The 20,035-nt window shown below is 40.8% G+C and overlaps 1 protein-coding gene across 1 annotated transcript in view; it reads right to left on the bottom strand.

Annotated features, from left to right (window-relative positions):
* Positions 1–20,035, bottom strand: part of ASTN2 (astrotactin 2) — a 289,840-nt gene that overhangs the window by 152,336 nt on the left and 117,469 nt on the right. The window contains exon 9 of the mRNA XM_063316464.1: positions 8,350–8,496. Coding sequence (XP_063172534.1) covers positions 8,350–8,496 — 147 coding nt within the window. The remainder of the gene's footprint in view (positions 1–8,349; positions 8,497–20,035) is intronic.

Raw genomic sequence — 20,035 nt, forward strand, 5'->3', positions numbered from 1 at the left:
TCTTTTTTCCCCATAATGTTGTTCCAAAACTGGATTGAGGAGCATAAGAAGCTATCTTCTTTTATGTTCAATTCTTAATCCATTTAAACCAAGGCTTTGACTAATAATGTGCTCCCAGACCTTGAGGCTTCAGATTTTTCAGTTGGGGGGCGGGGCTTGAAACTGAAAAGTTCTGTACACCCAACACATCCCCTACCACTGATCTACAGCCTCCCTCCTGAAGATTGTAATATTTTATCTTCAGTGGTTGGCGATTCAGATTCTTTTCATTGCAGATCCTATCTGCATCTGTTTGTCTTCCATTTATATGACCAAACAGGACTGTTTTTGTTTTGGTCTTATTTATTTATTTATTTAATTTTTATCCCACCATTATTATTTTTATAAATAACTCAAGGCAGCGAACACACCCAATACCCCTTCCTCCTCTTATTTTCCCCACAACAACAACTCTGTGAGGTGAGTTGGGCTGAGAGTGACTGGCCCAAGGTCAACCTGCCAGCTTTCATGCCTAAGGTGGGACTAGAACTCACAGACTCCTGGTTTCTAGCCCAGTACCTTATTTAACCCCCCCACCCCCCCACTCCACATCATCATCTTTTGTGTTTCTATACAGCATATATGGGATCAGGATGCACAGCCTAGTTCTATGGTGAATACATTAAAAGCAAAAAAATCAGTACCATGGAGAGTTCCTGGTAGGGATGGGTGCAAAACCAGACCAGGCAACCTGACTGAAGCCCCATAAAAACTAGTTGTACCCTACACCAGGTTGGTTTGTCTATCAACAACGAGTGAGCTTCAGTCCCACGGGAAGACCTTGAAAGGTCTATTCTGGATCTTTTTCAGACAGGAAAGTGTGGGCAGCTTTGGAAGCTGACGAATGATGAAAAGATATGCCACAGAAAACAGCAGCCCTTTGCCATTTCCATCATAACCTGTCCAATAATTCATGGCATGATCTTCTCTTCAACAGTCTGCAGCTTCGCTGGCTTCCCATATTCCAGAAGTGTGGGTGCCAGGGAGGCTTCAGATTAATAGAAGCATGGATCTCAGAAACCAACATCCCTAGCAGTAGCATCTTCTGCCATCTTTAACAATACACTCAACAGCTAACAAGAACCTCAACAACACAGCTAAGAAATGTATACTGATGCCCCTGGAGAATAAAGGGCAAAAACGGAAGCTTCCCTGGGAAGGAATGAAACCCTCTACATAGATTGTAACACAATTTAACTTTCTACATGTGCGATTTGCCTCCTTAAAATTCTGAACACGTCCAGTTTTGCATCCATCACCTGACATTGCTTCCTTCTTCTTCCATATGCTGCAGCGCCCCTTCACCAGCCTTTCTCCCTGACTTGTCTGTCTGTTGTATATATGCAGACTAGTCACAAAAGAGAGAGAGAGAAAAGACCCTGTCCTCATTTTAATTGACATCATATTTCAAGCTGTGTTTTGCAAGGACAAACTCTATATCCATCCCCTCTGATGTCCATGGTTCACCTACTTTTGCTTACTGCAACGGCACAGAATGTCATGGCACACTGAACAGCCAGGGCTATTAAATCCATGTGTGATTAATCATTTGGATTGAACAGCCATTTGTTTTACTTCTAACCACACCACACTACTGGTCGTAGGAGATGGCATGATGAGAGTTGCAATCCAGACCTACAGGGAGATCCTACAAATGAAAATATGATGCATGGATATATTTTGTGGTGGAAATTAGGAGTGTGTGAACCCATCAAGTATAACATTTCAGTTTGCATAATCAAGTTGATGTGCATTGGTGAACTGAATCGAGTTGATCCAAAGATGTGATAAAAGCACGCGTGCATGCACAAACCGTCTTCAAATTATTTCAAAGGCACGTTGTTCGAACTGCTGCACTGAAGACTTAATTTCAGAGGGCTGATCTGATCAAATGGCCTTTGAATCAAAGTTTTGCTGGATTCCTGGTACCTTCCTCAGCGAGACGGAATATTATTTCCATCAGGTAGGTGGAATTATTACAGGCAACTGCTCTATCTCTGGAAAGGTTAAGGAAAGCATTTGCTGGGATTACATCTTGTTCAAGGAAGGAGAGACATACCTTGACTTTTAAAAGCACACATTCCAAGAAGGGAAAATGATCCCAACCCAAACTGTACAGAAGCATTAGCCAGTTACAGCAGTTTTCACTGGCTTGGAAGGATCATGTACCTGTCCCTTTTCCATCCCATCTCAGGTGCATTTTGTTTCTCTTTTAAAAATTCATGTGTGCTTCAACCATCACATAGGAAGTAAGATTTAAAAAATGAATGAACCATATCCTATTTGTTTTGCCTTCCCAACTTGGCTGTGCTCCAGAAGCACAAACCAGTTCTTAGAATTCTCAGCAATTGCCCTGGCTTAAGATACACAGTATTGGAAATTGGCTCAAGGCAAGACAGCACACAGGAACTGTAATCTTCCTTGTCAACACTCAAACAGGATAACATCTGACTGTGCTCCATGAAAACGTGGCTTGCCCTAATTCTATGTCCATTGGGACAGCCACCATCTGCCCCTGATAGGTTGGTGGAGCAGCTGTATAAACCTAGAAACTATTTAAACAGTGAAAGAGCTGGGGAGGGGGTGGGGGGAGGGAGAGGAGAGGAGAGGAATGGATCAAAACTGCAAATATGGTAGCAGATTTAAGGAAACAATTGCCAAAGGAGATGAGTAAAGCAGCTTTCCCCACTAATCCAGTGAAAACATGCCTCAAACTTTTACATCTGGGAATCAGTGACTCTTTCTTCTTTAATCATTTGTTCACTAGCTCATCCCCTACACTTACTTCAGCTTGGTTTTGTCTTCAGTTGCCTTTCTGCAGGATACATTTCCCCAGAATAACCATTATCAGTGAGAATTATTGGTTATTACTCCAAAGTGTAATAAGATCAGAGATTAATGCAGTCCCACATGTATATCTCCAATACATGTTTATCTGCTTCTTTTTACTGATGTATGTATGTTGACATCAGATGCTGAAGCAACTTGATAGAGTCATTTATGGAGAAACAACCTTGGAAGGGTAGGGGGGGTGGAATCTGCTGGGAAAATTATGCAAGGGTGCAGAAGACTTCCATCAGAGCTGCCAATGAAATACCAATAAAACAGATTAATATCCTTTGGAAGTGGGGAGGAGGTGGGCTAGTCTCCAATCTAGACATAATGGCTTTTCTGAAGATGAAGAAAAACAGGGACCAGGTAAAATGGCACCTAGAATAAGAATGATCTCTGAAATGACACTATTAAATATTGTTCTAAACTGTGGGGAGGAGAGGTAACTTTTAATGGGCAATTGCATGGTTAGAAGCCAAGGAGAATCTGAAACATCGTCCTTTTCTGGCCAAGAAGCACAGAAGAAACTCTTCTTTGTTTGCTTCAGCTGAGCTTAAATTGACCCAGCTGGCATAAACATTGAATCTTGATGGGTTACGCTGTAATTAATACCATGCCAAAATTGGTCTTCCTGCAACATTGCATCCAGTTTGGGGCACTATATTCTAGGAAGGACATTAGCAAACTGGAGCACATTAAAAATACAACAACCAAGATAATAATGGGTATGGAAGGGTGTATACTGTCTGTGTGTGTAATAGTTGGAAGTGTTGGGGATGCTTAGCCTGGACAAGAGAAGCTTGTGAGTAGCTATAATAGCTGTTTTCAAATATTTGAATGGCTGTTATGTAGAAAACAGGGCAGAATTGTCCAGTGTTATTCCAGAAGACAGGACAAGAAATGATTTCTTAAAATTACAAGGAAGTACATTTCAGCTGGACATAAGGAAATGAAAGGCAAGTTGTCATAGCCCTGATAAAACTAAGGTAAGTGCAAGATCCCACAATTAACTCAAATACTTTTCTCCAGGGAGGAAAAATTCAATGAAGTCATTGCAGAACACTCAAAACATGGAGAAGATCTTGGCTGGTTACCTGCAAAGCTTTTTCTGTTTGGCAAAGGCTGGGCTCCCCATTCAGCACACCACCAAATTACAGCATCACATGGACACTCGGGGAAATGTTATTTGTTTGGCTTCCTTCTCAGCACTGAAGATCTTACTTTAATTCCTTAACAGACAGTCAGTGACCTCTTCGGATTCAAAAGCGATGATTGAAAATGTCTGCTCATAACCCATTTAAATGTTGGAGATACCAGTCTAGGAAACTGCTAAATTCTGTCCTCCATGCAGTTCTCACTGTATGGGTGATCTCTGATGAGGTATGCAGAACCACTGACTAATTTGATTGTACTTATTGCTGGATTTTTTCAAGTTGTGTGTAAGCTCTTAACAACTAGACTTTTAGCTATCATCTTCTGAAGTGGCAATAAGGCATCTACATCAGAAATAGAACTCTGGACATTGGACATTTTGCAACTGGAGCTGGGAGAGGTTCAAGGGGAAAAAAAAACAATTCCTACCACTTAAAACACACCATAGGTGGGATTAACAGTGTAGGTTTATGCTAGTCTGGAAGCTTCTCTGGAGAGGGTGCGACATATTTTAGGAAAATGTGTGTATGCTTAGGGAAAACCAATGTGCCTCAAATCCTTCAATCCAGAAGACAAGAAAAACATTAATTTGCCATGAAGAGGCAGAAAATGGACCAGCAGAAAAAATGGAATCAGATGAAAAAATTAAAGGCTTCCAAAGGACGGTTCCTATGCAGAGGAAGAAAATTAAATTTGCTCAGGTCCCAGGGAGGTTGTACTTGATAGATGTTGCAAGTGGGGCAGATAAGGTCATGGAAACTCAAGTAATATTGGATGCAGGGAGCAATAAAAAGAAGCAATGGTTTCTATCTAATCCTTCCATCTCCTTCTCTTTTCCATCAAAAGCTAGTAGCTCCATTGTCTGGGGGAATGGAAAAGGCACCAGATTAGTTTTTTCAGAGTGAAAGTGCAAGACAGATTCCCACTCAGCTAAAGGCCATAGGAGGTTTTGCCCAGTTTAAAAATAGAAAGGGCTCTTCAAAGCTCTGCCTGTTCCTTTAGAACGTCCTTTGCGTGCATGATTATTTTTTTACTGGAGGCTGTTGGTTCTGCTGCATTGTGGCAGAGGGAGATGTTGGCTTGCTTCCACTTGCTTTAGCTTGCTGCTTGGCCCACTAGCCCTCTGCATCCTTCTGATTCTCAGTCTGGAAAAGTCTATTAGGAAGTGTTCTCCCCAGATACCTTTCCTAAGATTCTCTTGAGAGACCAAGGCAGGAGTGTGCGTGCAGATCCCTGGGGAGATGATTGGACAATAACAAGCGGGCCATTTAGACTCTTCGGGTGCTCTGAATGTGATAGGGATCTTTGCAGTAAATGTATCATGCCCTTCTAGCAGCATTTTTCAGGTCATCCTGATGAACTTCGGTTGACCCTTTTCCTTTAATATTGGGGGCCTGCTAGGTGAGCAAAATTTTGCATGGCAGAGTCTGGTGACAAGGGGTCACCAACAAAACAGCTCTTTTAACCCCTGTAGCAAGGAATCTCCCACGGCGTCTATGTTAATGTCTGATTTATTACGTACTGTTTATTTTCTGGCAACTTTAATATTGTAGGCTCTTTTAGGCTGCAGGCCATTCATTCAGAATGACGCCCCACAACCATTAACTAAGAGACATTCAGCTATCCTGACTTCTTTTTCCCCCAATAGGTTATCTATCATCAAACCTATTACTGTTGTTGGATATTTTTTTTTCAGCTGATTAAGAATAAAGAGCAAACAATCCCATCACAGTCGTACCTAATAATTGGTTGATGGGGGGGGGGGGCAATAAGAGCTCTAGAGTTCTAGTGGAGACTGGAAAGGCATTCTGCAAGAAGGCAGGGGAAAACTGTCCAAGAAAACTGTAAGGATGCCATCCCTAGGAGCAGAAGCATCCCTAACAAGCCGTGATGACAACACAACAACAGAAATTTGGAAGTAGCTGTATAAATCATGTCATTTCTAATGCCCTGACGCATTACTCTTCACTTGCCTCTCCCTTTGTTTCCCCCTCTGCAGACGTGAGACTATCCGTTGCAATTCATCCATGGCTAAATCACAACCCTTTTTATTGCATTCGCCCTAGGATGATTCAGAGACCTACATTTCCTCCAGATTATAAGTGGTTGGGCTGAACTGGTGAAAAATCCCTCAATCAGAGAGGAGGAGGAGGAGGAGGAGGAGGAGATCATCTTTCCAAAAGGTCACGTGTGGCTCAGCCTGGAGGCAAGGTAGCCTCTTGCTGTCTATTCTTCATCTCTGAAAATATTTGCCTCCAGGGTACAGGTTGTTTCATTTCAGCCTGCCATTCTCATTTGAAAGGCCAGAGGGAGATGGGTTGCAATGTCTTGCAGGAGAGATGGAAATTTTGGGCTAGAGCATAATTTTTATTTGGCATTGAACAGGGTGGCAAATGTGTTGTTGCTGCTAGTGGTAGTAGTAACAGCAACACTAGTACAGGTAGTCCTCATTTAGCGACTGGCCCGTTTTCTTGTCTAGCGACTGTTCCCAATTGCAACCGTGATGAAAAAGTAACTTGACAACCAAGCCTTGCATTTATGACCTTTGCAGGTCTTTTATAGTGAGATGGGCAGTGTATAAATGTAATAATAATAAAATAAAGGAAAGGTGAAGTTAGCACCGGTGTGGTTTCACTTAGTGACTGCTTCACTTAACAACTGAGTTGCTGGCCCCAGTTGTGGTAGCAAAACAAGGACTACCTGTACTATTACTGCTAGTCTTATTAGTTTATTACTTTCTGGCTCCTTGACTTTCTCAGCAGTCCAGCTGTGACAGCATATCCACCATCCTTAATTGGAGTATTTCCATTTAGGCCACAAATGTGAGGATTAATGGTGGGAGATTTTCGGTAACTGAGACAAGTTCCTTTTCTCCCTTTTATTGGAGCCCAAACAATTCAATTCCCAAAGGTTTTAAATCTGTGTAGAGTACTGGCTCATGCTTGGCATACTGTAGAAAGGTCCTCATTCTCCTTTTAATTGGAATGTTTCATGGGTCAGCTGGCCAATTCTTAGGCCAATCAGTATCAACTAACTATTGTACTTTAAGGAGCTATTATTTGGAGAGCTCATAAATAAAAGGGCAGGACAGAAAGAGCACAAATAAACGCACAAGTCTGGATTTGCTAAGCCATGCAAATAAAGGATGCCATTGTGCTGCAAATTAGCCAAGGGTTCAACACTTGAGCCCATTTAAAATGCCAAGGTGGAAAAGAAAAAGTTATTTTCAAATGTCACGGTGAAACTATCAGTGCACAGTTTAAACAACAGAACTTGTTGCCACCAGATATGGGGACGATGACCCCATTTATGTGTTTTTTAAAAGGAACAAAATAAATTATGGACCTATCAATGTTTGCTGCTCTACATGGTGGCATGTCTTTAATACCAAAAAAACCACAAAAAAACAAAGTTTTGTGGAGCACTATTGGAATGAATCACTTCCCTGTCTGTATTTCTTGGAAATACCTGATCAGCCACTATGCGACACATGGCCATGGCCCTTTCTGTCTGAGGACTCTTCTTTGGCTTATCCTTAAGCTAGGCAGATGTAGGTTATATATGGACAATTAAAATGAAATATGGTCATCCTTCACCGAAACGGTTGTGTGTAAACCAACATGGTTATATACATGTATGAGAAGCCCTTATATATAATTTATGCCGTCGTTTTATTGCTTAATTTTTTTCTTTTATTATTTTTCTTTGTTCTATTTTATGAAAGAAAGAAAGAAAGAAAGAAAGAAAGAAAGAAAGAAAGAAAGAAAGAAAGAAAGAGACTATGCAGTTTTCCAAAACACCAAATTGATCAAACTTCTTAAGTATCAGAAGATGTCAGGGCCAATCCAAGAACGACAAAGAATCAATCCAGCCCACCTTCAGTTCTTTATTTGCTCATAACATATAGACAGAATCTTGCCAGATTCAAGCTACTCTACCTCACCTAAGGGGAAATAACCTGAGAAGGCTCTAGGGAGGGGCTAGTCTGAACCTCTTAGTCTTCCCACATCCCACCCCTGGTTTGTGTTTTCCCTTCTTTTGCTCCCCTCCTTGGAATGCGCCCCCTCCTTCCCGAGAACCAGCAGCATGACTGAAATCCACCACAGAAGAAGATCATTAACAATAAAGGACAGTAAGAGAAGCAACTCCTTGCATACTTTAATTGTTTACTCTCAAATATCACTGCAGTTGTAATGCTGAAATACGAATCTTCTTACCAACCCCTTTCTGGACCTGTCCCCAGTCTGCCCAAGAAACAGATGGACAGCCATGCTCTTAGAGAAGGCACACCCTTACTGCAAAGAGCAGAGAAGCAGAGGTCCTTACCATCAGCGATGAAGTGCTCAGGAACATGAAGGGTCACTTTAACAGTGAGTGGACAGGAGATCTGAGTGCCACAGACCATGGCCAGGATGCAAGAACTCACAGCAATTAATGTAAGGGCTGTCTTGTTCACAGGGCTTTTGAGGGAACCTGGAGAATATAAAGAAACAGACAAGAGGCATAGATGTAGGGCAAAGAGGATGTTCCCATCTCAGGAACATATGTATATGAAGAGATTTCAGGACTTTGCATCAATACAATAATTACTGTAAGTGGGCCTTCAGAATACTACTAGATGGCATGGCCAGCCCTGAGACAGATGCTTGGGATTGCAATCCAAGACACTGAGGACCCCATGCTACCAAGTCCCTGTTGCAAATGAAAGCTTTAATGGCTTTCAGAGTGACATCTTATCAACTGATAACAAAATACTTAATTGCAGATACATACCTTTTCCATGATACACCTTGATTTAAAGAAAATGTTAAATCCAGCATTTTTATTTTACTTTTCAAGCAAAGATTGCCAGATCAGACCACAAAGAAATAACAATTTGTCCTTGCTCATAAATGCAGAGGTGGGAAAGGGCTTGGTATCAATCTCAGATATCAATTCACCTATTATTACAATCTCAGGTATCAATTCACCTATTATGAGCAGTTATTCAGGGATTCTTGGAGATTGACAGAGCTGGTCTTCCAGCAGAGAGATAGAGTAATCATCTCTCCTACCTTGTCTCACTTGAATTCAAATGGATGAATCAGCTGTTCTCTCTAATAACTGAGGAAATAGACTGATCACAGAATGTTTAGCTCAAACAGCTCCTGTTTGTGTAAAAGGACACATTCTGCCATGCCCTTGAAAGTTTTTCAAGTATTTGTCCCTTTCTGAAGGCCTTGTTTTATCTGAAAGCCTGCTAGGTTTCTCATCTTTCTGTTCAGCCATCTGCAACAAAACAGAGTCTTTATCCCATTATTCAGCTCTTTATGGTCTGCAGAAAACAAAGGGCGGGCTCTGTTCATGGTGAACCAGAACTCTATACCAGGGTGAATTTACTCCCTTAAGTTACTTTGACCTGCCCAATTGTGAGGACTCAAATTCAACCCATCATTGGAAAAAAAAAGAAGAAGCAACGCTCTAAAGAAATGCAGTTTTTTTCATAGTTTTCCGAGGATTCAGCTCTCATTTATAGCCTGCCTCGTCACAAAATTTTATGGGGCATTATCTGTAGGCTGAGTCATGGCAACTGGATTTCTTTCCTTTTTGATAGAAACATTTCTCTGCTTGTGCAAGCAGCTTCTTCAGTCTGGGCAAAGGTTGGTGAGGGACCCCATACATGTCTTCCAGGGTGGCTGCATTGTCCCTAAACCTGAATGGCTGTTAATTGTGCCATGGAGGTGTGGATTGTCTTTGGGATGTCTTACTCCTAGATCCTTTGATTATCCCCAAGTGGATCGTTAAGAGTGGCCTTCCTTGGGGATGAACAAAGGATCTAGGAGTAAGACATCCCAAAGACAACCCACACCTCCATGGCACAATTAACAGCCATTCAGGTGTGAGGACAATGCAACCACCTTGGAAGACATATATGGGGTCCCTCACCAACCTTTGCCCAGACTGAAGAAGCTGCTTGGACAAGCAGCAAAACATTTCAGCCAAAAAGAAAGAAATCCAGTTGCCATGACTCAACCTACAGACAATTCCACCTGGATGACTGAGAACCTTCATTGACTTTATGGGGCATTAATTTATCTATTTTAATCAACAAAGAAAGCTCACCGTATCAAATCACAAAACTGTTGTCTCCTAAATTCCAAGGGAATTGTCTCTCTTTTTAGCCCCATCCATGGCTAGACTGCACATTTCACACATGTGCACATGACAAAAGATACGACAGACATTCATCACTATAAAGGATGAAAGTCAGCTGGCAGTTTAGAACACAGGAAAGTCAAAGTTTAGTATGAGTTGACACAGTATGTGGGCAGCCCCCCTCCACCCCAAATCATTTGTTAGTCACAGAAAACCTTTTCATCTTTCAAAGTCATAAACACAAAAGGCCCGTAGGCAAGAGTGGCCTGGAATTTTTTGACAGCATGAAGGCAGAGTTTGGAAGAGACAAATCTGATCCCTGAGCAGTCCAAACCCTGCAGATGGATTAGACACTTTACTCACTGTTTGGGTGGACTACCAAGCATTGTGCATGCCAAGAAACACCAGTAGCTACAAAATAATTTGGAACTGGCCCTACCTTTCCCTCTATATGGAACTGAATGAACAGGGTTTCTACAAAAGAATGCCCTGTGTCCAGAGCTATATTGGGATCCAAAGGAAAATTCTGCTAATTACACCCAGGTGGAGCCCTACCTAAATTTACAGAATCTAACAATGGTATATTGTGCTCTCATCACCATCCATCTAGACTACTGCAGGGCACTTCCATGTGGATGCTTCTGCAGACCACTCAGGAGCTATAGCTGGTGCAGGACACCATAGCCCACATGCTTATGGATGAGAGCTGTTACAGTCGAGCTACATTAGTTGTCAGTGTGCTTCCAGGTACCATTCAAAGCACAAAGCTTGACCTTTAAAACCCTAAATGGCTTGGTTGCTACATATTTGCAGGGTTTCCTTCTCCGAGTAGGAAATATTTAGTTAGTTAGTTAGTTAGTTAGTTAGTTAGTTAGTTTAAATTTATATCACCGCCCATCTCCCCCAATGGGGGACTCTACCCGCCCAGAAACAATCCTTCCTACATGGTCATATGCCAAGTGGGGATATTGCAGATCCTCACTCCACAGGTAGTTAGTGGGGCCTCAGGAGTGGTGCTTTACAATAGGCTGGCCCTTAGGAATGCTGTCTTGTGGTGCTGTACAGTGGCATCTCAAACCCTAAGGGGCAGGCCCGCAACTAGGGTCTGTGTCACCCGGGGCAAACATGGTTTCCACACCCATTTTGGCACACCCCCCCATGTTCATTTTGGTGCCGCTCCCAGTGTGGCACCTGGGCACATGCCCTGCTCCTCCCCCCCCAGTTGTGGCCCTGCTAAGGGGTCAGGCCACTGACAATCCTGGATTCATTCCGCAAGATGTTCAAGTTAGGGTTATTTCAAAGGGCCAAAGTTGTGGCTGCCAATGTGGGTTGGTGTCATGTGATTTCAAAGTGATGGTTGAATTAAAAGAGGGAAAAAAATAACACTTTTCAAGCAATGGGTGTTTTCAGCTGCATTGTTTTATGTTTTTATTGCTGTACAGAAATGTGAGAAACAACTAAGTAAACATGTTGCAGCAGGATCACAAAGTTTTCCATGTTTGCTTTGAGCATCTAAAACTCACACTCATTGATCCTTGCTTCTGGCAGCTTAAAGCTGGCAGCAAGACAAGAAGTCAAGAGCTGAGATTTGGAGTAATTCATTTGCTGACAGCTGGATTGGAGAAAAGGGTTTGTATGTTCCATACATATATATAAGCCTGGGACTATCAACATAATACCTGGACAGTGATTTGCAAAGCTAGCACCAACTTAAATGCAGAAGTGAGTTTTATAGCTTAAGGATATGCTTATATGAGGAAGCAACAGCTTGAGTACAGATGAATTTTGAGCAGTAGAAAGGCATGCCAAGAGGGAGCACTGGAGATGGAGAGGCAGAAGAACTGGAGGATCAGAATAAGGCAGCCTTCAGGCAAGAAGTCTGATTTGAAAGAACAGCAGACAGACAGGAAGGCTGAGCAAAAACCCAAACATGCATTCTTTTTTTTAGACTGAAGCTGCATCCAAGCAACCTTCCATAACCAAATCCAATTAATTGCTCCTTAACTGGGCCTGAAAGGTTTTGGAAATAACATCTGTAGAGGTAGCTTCCAAGCAGTGGCATTCCAGATTAAGAGGCTCCTGACTTCTAGCCCTCGCTCCATTTTTTATGTTGGCCTTAATTCAAGGTGTTTCCATTTCAGAAGTTATACAAAATTGCCCAAAATGATTTCCCATGAAGTGGCAAAAAGGGAGGAAAAATTAAACATAAAAGGAAGCCAAAGTGTCTATGGTGAAGCGTCTGAAAAAAACAAGGATGACAAATCACAACTGACACAGCCTCTTCTCTTCTAATTTTTCCATCCTCTAAGCATTGGGTAAATAAATGGGATATAAAGAGGGAAACACTCACACATAAATAAACGTTTAGGGAAAATCTGGGTTTTCATTCTTTTCCCCAGATGTTCATATCTCTAGCAACTAGAGATATGAACATTAACAACTCCCCTTCTGCATAGATGCTTAGAACTGATTGGCACTGCAGGATCCCATGGCCATATTAATAACTTTGGTTCCCCCTAGCAACAGTGTCCTAAATCAGCTTCAGAAATACTCTGTTGGGAAATCAGCCCACCAAATATATAATGGTCTTTAATTACCCAACTTTTAATCAGCCCTGATTTAGTTACCCAAGACAGATGTTGGTGCTAAAATGATGAGCAAAATCAAATCTTTTGTTCCTAAGGGCACTCCAAAAAGGCACAACATCTTTTGCACCAAATTCCACTCCTGGACAGTACAGATCTTGACACCAACCTTTTTTCTCCCTTGTTCACTTCCAAAACTCTCCAGAAACTTCCTTGTTCTTGTTAACTCAAAGGAAAACCATGCATGGAATGCTCTCATCTAGAGCAGCCCCTCAATCAGAGCAACCCTTGTGTGGGTAGAAATGCAGACTGTGGATACTAAAACAAGATAACAACAAAACCCACTGATTTTGTTCATATTCTTATTTAGCTTCTTCTCTGCCTACTAATATGCTTTTATGTTCAGGTAGAGACTTTATAATGCTGTTGCAAGCTATTGTATTCCCAGCTATCCCACAGTTCAAACTGTTTGTCTGTATTTCAACAAGAAGCAGAATCCCGGAAGGAAGGAAGGAAGGAAGGAAGGAAGGAAGGAAGGAAGGAAGGAAGGAAGGAAGGAAGGAAGGAAGGAAGGAGGGAGGGAGGGAGGGAAGGAAGGAAGGAAGGAGGGAGGTTCCAATGTGTAGCAAATGGTTGAAGTACAGTATGGTTACAACTAAAGTGACTGCATTATGCCCCCCACCCCCAGTGATCTAGCTCCTTTAATCTCCCTAGATAATTTTCCATTTTCTTGGAGGGGAGCTGTGATGGAAAAATGAGAATTGGATGGATTTCTTTTCCTTCCCCACCCTGTGTCATGTTCACTGATTCAATGTAGTTTATACATCGTAACGTTTCACGTGCCATGGCGCTGACGCGCGTTGCTATTTGGGAGGGAGCTGCTGTGAGACCTTGTACCAAACTCTGTATGTGAAATCAGTACAATGGAATGTGTTTGGTTATGTTCTCTGTTCAAGGACTTTTCCCACAGACCATCAGAGGCCATTAGGAGCACCTGGGATTGTGAACTTGAGAAGATTCTACAGGGGGAGGGATTTCATTTGCACCGAGGGTTTTTAGTTTGCATTTGGCGCGCTTTCATCATTTTCAGCTTTCTCTGTGATCCTGCATACTATTCTTTAATAAATCAGTTATCTTTGAATTCCTACTCATGAGTCTGATGGTGTTTTAGAATATGCAACCATTACACCCTGTCCCTCATATTGCTGAGTTTTAATAGCATTGAATTTGCCTTTTAAAAAATAGTATGAACTATGACATTTCAAAAAAGATTTAAGTATAATACCTATTTCTTTTAGGAGAGGCACTTAAGAGCAAGTTTTACCCTTGTGTGGTGTGTTTGGGAGCTCATAACTGTGAACAAAAGCAGAAGTTTTATCCAGGTATATTTTAGATGTTCTTTTTTCTTCCCAGTTGAAGGAAAAAATGTTGTGACATATTGGTGCCTGAATCTGTATGTCCATGCAAAATAAAATAAATTCTTTGCTGCTGTCCCTTTTAGAGAGATTTCTGTCTCAGACCATGCCCAATGTATGAAAATGCCAGTAGGGTTGGATGAACATAGTATTTCTACTTTCCTGGAAAGTAACCCAATTATGTCTTCTTGCTATTATAAAGCATCAAGAGTTTACAACATGAAAGTAGTTTTATTGGCATGATTTAGCACTCTGCTTTATGTTTCATGTAACTGGCATACAGTGGGGAGCAGATCTATAAATATTTTAAATAAACAAGATAAATGGCAATAGCTTTTGTTTTTATGGCTGGCCTATGACAGTAATAAATGTCTATCATAATTTTCTCATACATTTCTACAGCCAAGTTCAGGGTTCAGCAACCAGTGGGTGTTTGAAATTCTGGAGTGCCCTCAGGCAATTTTGAAAGGATTCAGTCAGGAACAAGGAATGTGATTTTGTTCATCAAAGACATTGGTTTTGTAAGGTAAATATATTGCTACTTATTTTTGTGGCAAAACTCATATTTTCTCTGAGTAACCTGGACGATATGGAGATCAGTTTCCCCATCTTGGGATCCTCCTGATATGAAGTATGTGGGTAACAGGGACAAAATTTACACTGTGTTACAATTTAAGAGAAAACTTTTATAAAATGACGTATGATTGGTACACAACACCAGAGAAATTATCAAAAATGTATAAAAATATCTCAAGTCAATGTTGGAAATGAAAAAAAAAACAAAAAAACATGAAGGGACATTTTACCATGCATGGTGGACTTGTGAAAAAGCCAAATAAATTTTGGGTACAAATGCATACAATGATGCAAAGAATTTTAAAGATTAATATTGAAGGAAAAAAAAACACACAGAACTTACAGATACTTAATTAGAAAAGACTCATGGAAGATTAGTTTTGAATCTGGTAACAGCAGCAGGATTATTATATGCACAAAGAGTGTTGGAATTCCCACAATGGAGGAATCGGTTGTGAAAATGTCAGAATTAGCAGAAATGGCAAAACTGACCTGTTTAGACAGGGATAAAACAATAAGTGTGTTGTTGTTGTTCTTTTCAAAAGACTGGAAACATTTTATGGACTTTTTGCTAAAAGAAGAAAGAAATGCAATGATGATTTATGGATTCAATGATTGAAACAGATGAGAATTAAATAAGGGGTCGAAGGGATTTCTGGAAGAGTTAAGAGGGAGGGGAGATGATAGGTTTTTTAGTATCTGTTGAAGCGAAGGTCGGAAGTCATTATATTCCACAACTTTAGTTTCTTTCTTGCTTATTTTTGTTGCACTTCTTTCTTTTCTAGCTTTTCCTTTAGATTCGATTTTTGCTTTATGTAAAATCCTCAATAAATATAACTGTTTTGTTTTTTTTAAAAGGGTACTTCTGATGTGCTGGACCTCAGCTGGTGTATTTCCCAGGATGGACCTTTAGCTGATTGGTAATTATGGGATATGAAGGCTAGCACTCCAGAATTAACCAGGCTGGAAGGCAGTTTGAGACAGTCTTCCTATCAACTGTGTAGGATGTACTGAAAGGAAAGATCAAATCTTCAGCTTCTAAAATATATTTCTGAGATTTGGCTGCTGTATCTCATTTTCAAATTTCCTTTCACTGACATTACAGACCACAGCCTGAGACTTGCCTTGTCTTCTCCTAACCTACCTTAAAATGTTCCTTCCCTCTCCTCTGAGCTGTTATGCTCCTGCAACAGGGCTGAGACAAGGACACACTTTTCATAAAATTGGAAACCTACTCATAAATTGAATCAATCATACTGCAATAGCAAAATCTTCACTTTGACTTATGCTAGAGGCAAAAGTTCTTTGAAAGTCACTTAAAAATGATATTGCTCGGCTTTATCTTCTCTGTTTTGCTTTCCTTCATTTTAAAACGTGCTCTTATGCAGTAACCCTAACATTCCAGGACAAAAGCTAAAAGGGATTTGATTCAGTTCCAGAAAGTATATATGGCACCAAGCATAGTTACAAATGTGCACCAGGCTATTTGATATTTAATTTAATATTTTCTAATAGCCCCATTCTTTGCTGCTGCTGCTGCTGTTGCAAGTAGCTTATTGCATCCATTGATAAATGAATGATAAAAGTATAGATAAGTAAATAGGAATGGCTTTAAAGTCAAAATTAGTCTGACCAAATTTCATTTCAGTTTACAGTATCTATCTAGCAAGCCAGTACAAGGAAGCGAAATAGTGTATTCAGTTATCCCTTTCCATTAACAAAGTACAGCTGACTAATGCTTAGACAATACCCCATGGTTCTCAGTGCATATAGTGTATATATTTGCCCGGAAGAAACCAGTTACTGTATGCTAATGTAATGGTTGCCTACTCCAATATACTCAGTCTCACAAGCCCGAGCTTTAAGATAACTGATTTATTAAGGAATAGTGTGCAGATACAGACAAAGCTGAGAATAAACCAAAAGCGCGCGAAATACAAATCAAATACTGTTGCTTCAGGCCAACTCCGCCCCGTGCCTCCTCATAGCAACCACCCCATCCCAGATGTCAACCATCGTCATACACCGGCCTGGGAAAGTAACCTTGAATAGAGTCACCAACCCAAACATGCATTCCAGAGATTACAGCCACGCAGGGCTGGAAATTTCCAACAGGGAAACACGGATTAGAAGAGTGACATGTGAAACGTTACGATGTCTACAGGACATTGAAATGGAGAACATGACAGCTAATCCCAAATCATTAGGCTTGATAATGCCTTCCACTATGTCCCACCCATCTGATGCTCAGCTCTACTCAGTAATGTTGAGATTACTCAGTAAAGTAACAAAACAAAACCACATTGTTTGGGGAGGGAGAGGATCATATCTTGGTTAGAAAAAGAAACTGAAGACTATCAGCCAGGTTGTTCGCTGGATGTAGATCACACACGTACTAAACCATGGCTTCCTTGATAAGAAATTTAATAGTTTCAATTCATATTGAATAAATTATGGTTGGTTTGGTTCGCCCCAGGACTTAATTACTAAGCTGTAGCTTATAACTTTGGCAAAATATGCTAATTAAAGCCAAGCCAGCCCAAGCAATCCCATTATGACTAAGTGCAATACACAAATTCAGTCAATCTTCTTCTTAGGCTACAATTCTTTCTCAACTGGTAATTCTAAGATGGTGCATAAATATTTCTACCTGTAAAGGAAGTAGATAAATTGTTAGAGGCCGGCAGGAAGGTGCACACAAGTTACACACTGCCTTCTCCAAACCAATCATCTATCCTGGATCATAATTCATAGCATGGTAAATGAAAGCAAAAATTCTTCGACTTAAGCAGCAGGACATGCCAGCTAGTACAACTGCACAATCAGCATGTTCCATTCAGCCTGAAGATCCCTTGAAACCTCCCACTAATCCATTCTTAATACCCAGACTCTCTGCTGGTTGCAGATTTTAGAAGCTTTAATGCCTGATGCATTAAAATATACTTTTCCCCTTGTAGAAACTGTAATGTTTCAAATATTGATCTCTCCTGCATGGTGCACTGGCAAATCTTGCAAGAAAATTGTTCCTTAGTATTTGGAGAGAGATGTCTTTGCATACAAATCCCCAAGGAAGGTGACGCTGGCAAATTAAAGATGGGCACATTTATTGTAATTTGGCCTTTGGTAGGTCAGCAACTTCCTTCATTGCCTTATCTTCAGCCCGGAGAGGAAGTATTGCAGATCAAAACAGTGTAATTCCCCCACAAGAGCATTTCTGGGAGTTGGGTAGTCTACAAATGTAACTAATTAATTACTTAAATCAGAAATTATAGTAAGAAGGAAGTGGAAGAAAATGACCTCTGCAAGAATAATTCCTTATTCTTGTATTATTCCCAATTGGAGACATTGGACATGCAGCTACCTGCCCATAATATACTGTGTGGTTTGTTGTAAAAGTTGATTAGATTTTTTAAAGGCTCACTTTGGGTTGTTTTCAGTTCAAGGGTTTGTGTGAGCTCAGAAAGTTGGTCCACTCAGTGTGTTACATGCGTGCAGGCACAATAGTAGACTTGTTGTTCTTTGTCCCATCAACAAACCCCCAGTTTCCACTGCAAAACCAACATACAATGTGAAGATCTGAAGACATTCCTTAAAGAAAAAACAGTTTTGCTTGATTATAGAAAGATAACACAGCACAAATTATATTGGCCTTGTTGGTCAGAGAGATCTAAACTTTGGGATCAACTCCAGACATCATGTTCTGTCAATTCCTAATTAGCATACCTCTGATAGGTGTGGGACTAAGAGAAGAACTCTGTCTGAAGAACATACCATTACAGCCATTCCATGAGAGGATGCAACAGTTCATAGAACCTGACTGCAGTCACCTATGACTTTCCAGTATGCAAGTCCATGCAAATATTTGATATTCCATACATCTGAATCAGTTTGGACCAATCCAGATACTTCCCATGCAGATGCAGTTCAGTGGTAGAAACTGGTCCAGATCCAATCTGATGAACTTTGGAGATTTGGTCTGAAATGGACCTGTTTTACACACTCCTAATTACTACCACACTGAAGTGTGACATTTACCCATATGGCTCCAGAGAAATGTCAGCATGAACTGCCTTGTTCTAACTTGGGGGAAGGAAGGAAGGAAGGAAGGAAGGAAGGAAGGAAGGAAGGAAGGAAGGAAGGAAGGAAGGAAGGAAGGAGGGAGGGAGGGAGGGAGGGAGGGAGGGAGGGAGGGAGGGAGGCTTTCATGAATGCTAAGAAGGAAGGAAGGAGGGAAGGCAGGCAGGCAGGCAGGCAGGCTGGCTTTCATGAACGCTAAGAAGGGAGGGAGGGATAATTGCACTGTGAAGTATCACAGTGAAGTTGATACTATTTTGTCTTCTCTGAAATAATATCCACCAATGAATTCCTTTTGTTTTCAGTGTTGAAGCAGCAGCAGTAGCATTGCTATAAGCTCAGACCAATCTGGATGGACATACAGAAACATATTTTATTTTTAATATATACTTTTTTTATATGTATTGGCTTGGTGTCATAAACAAAACCTCATTTAGTTTAACAATTAGTCAACATCACATGTTTTAACATTAACTGAGTTCTATTACTTAACACATCTTTGAGGGTTTGGTTGGATTTGGTTTGGTTTAGCAAAGAGAGAGTTTATTTTCTCTCCCCCTCTTCTAATAGTTCTAATTAGTTGTCCTATTTGTGTTACTCAAGAGCTTCTGTCTTTCCTCCTTGCCTTTCTTTCCTCTCTCTCCAGCATAGATAATAAAAACCACTGAAGTCTTGCTTTTTCATGTCCTTATCTTTGAATAAGCCACAGAGTCATCCAATTGATGGAAACAGTGCTGATGCTTAAGACTGATCATTCTTCCTTCTGCTGAAATCAGACTGGAAATGAGTTGATTTGTTATTGCCATTTTGTTTAAATGGGAGTTGAAACCTAGGTCATATCTGAGACAAGAATGGAAATGATTACCCAGGAGAATGTTCTCCAGAAGCGGGAGTATGAGGTGGGGCTCAAACTCCGTGATCAGAAATTATGTTAGTACTCTTACATAGATGAACCTTAGCAGACGTTTCACTAAATTCAGTAGGAATTCAAAGACACGTGCCACCATTGCCACTGTAACTGAGTCCATCCCTCTTGCTGCTGGTTGTCTTCTTCTTCTCTTTCCTTCCACCTTTTCCCAGCATTAGAGCCTTCTCCAGAGAGCTAGGACTTCCTTTAATGTATCCAAAGTAGGATAATTTGAGCCTGGTCATTTGTGCCTCGAGTGAGAACTCTGTGTTGTTTAATGATCCATTTGTTCATTTCCTTGGCTGTCCATAGTATTCTCA

The sequence above is a fragment of the Candoia aspera genome, chromosome 16 (genome assembly GCF_035149785.1).
Source record: "Candoia aspera isolate rCanAsp1 chromosome 16, rCanAsp1.hap2, whole genome shotgun sequence".
NCBI classification, from domain to species: Eukaryota; Metazoa; Chordata; class Lepidosauria; order Squamata; family Boidae; genus Candoia; species Candoia aspera.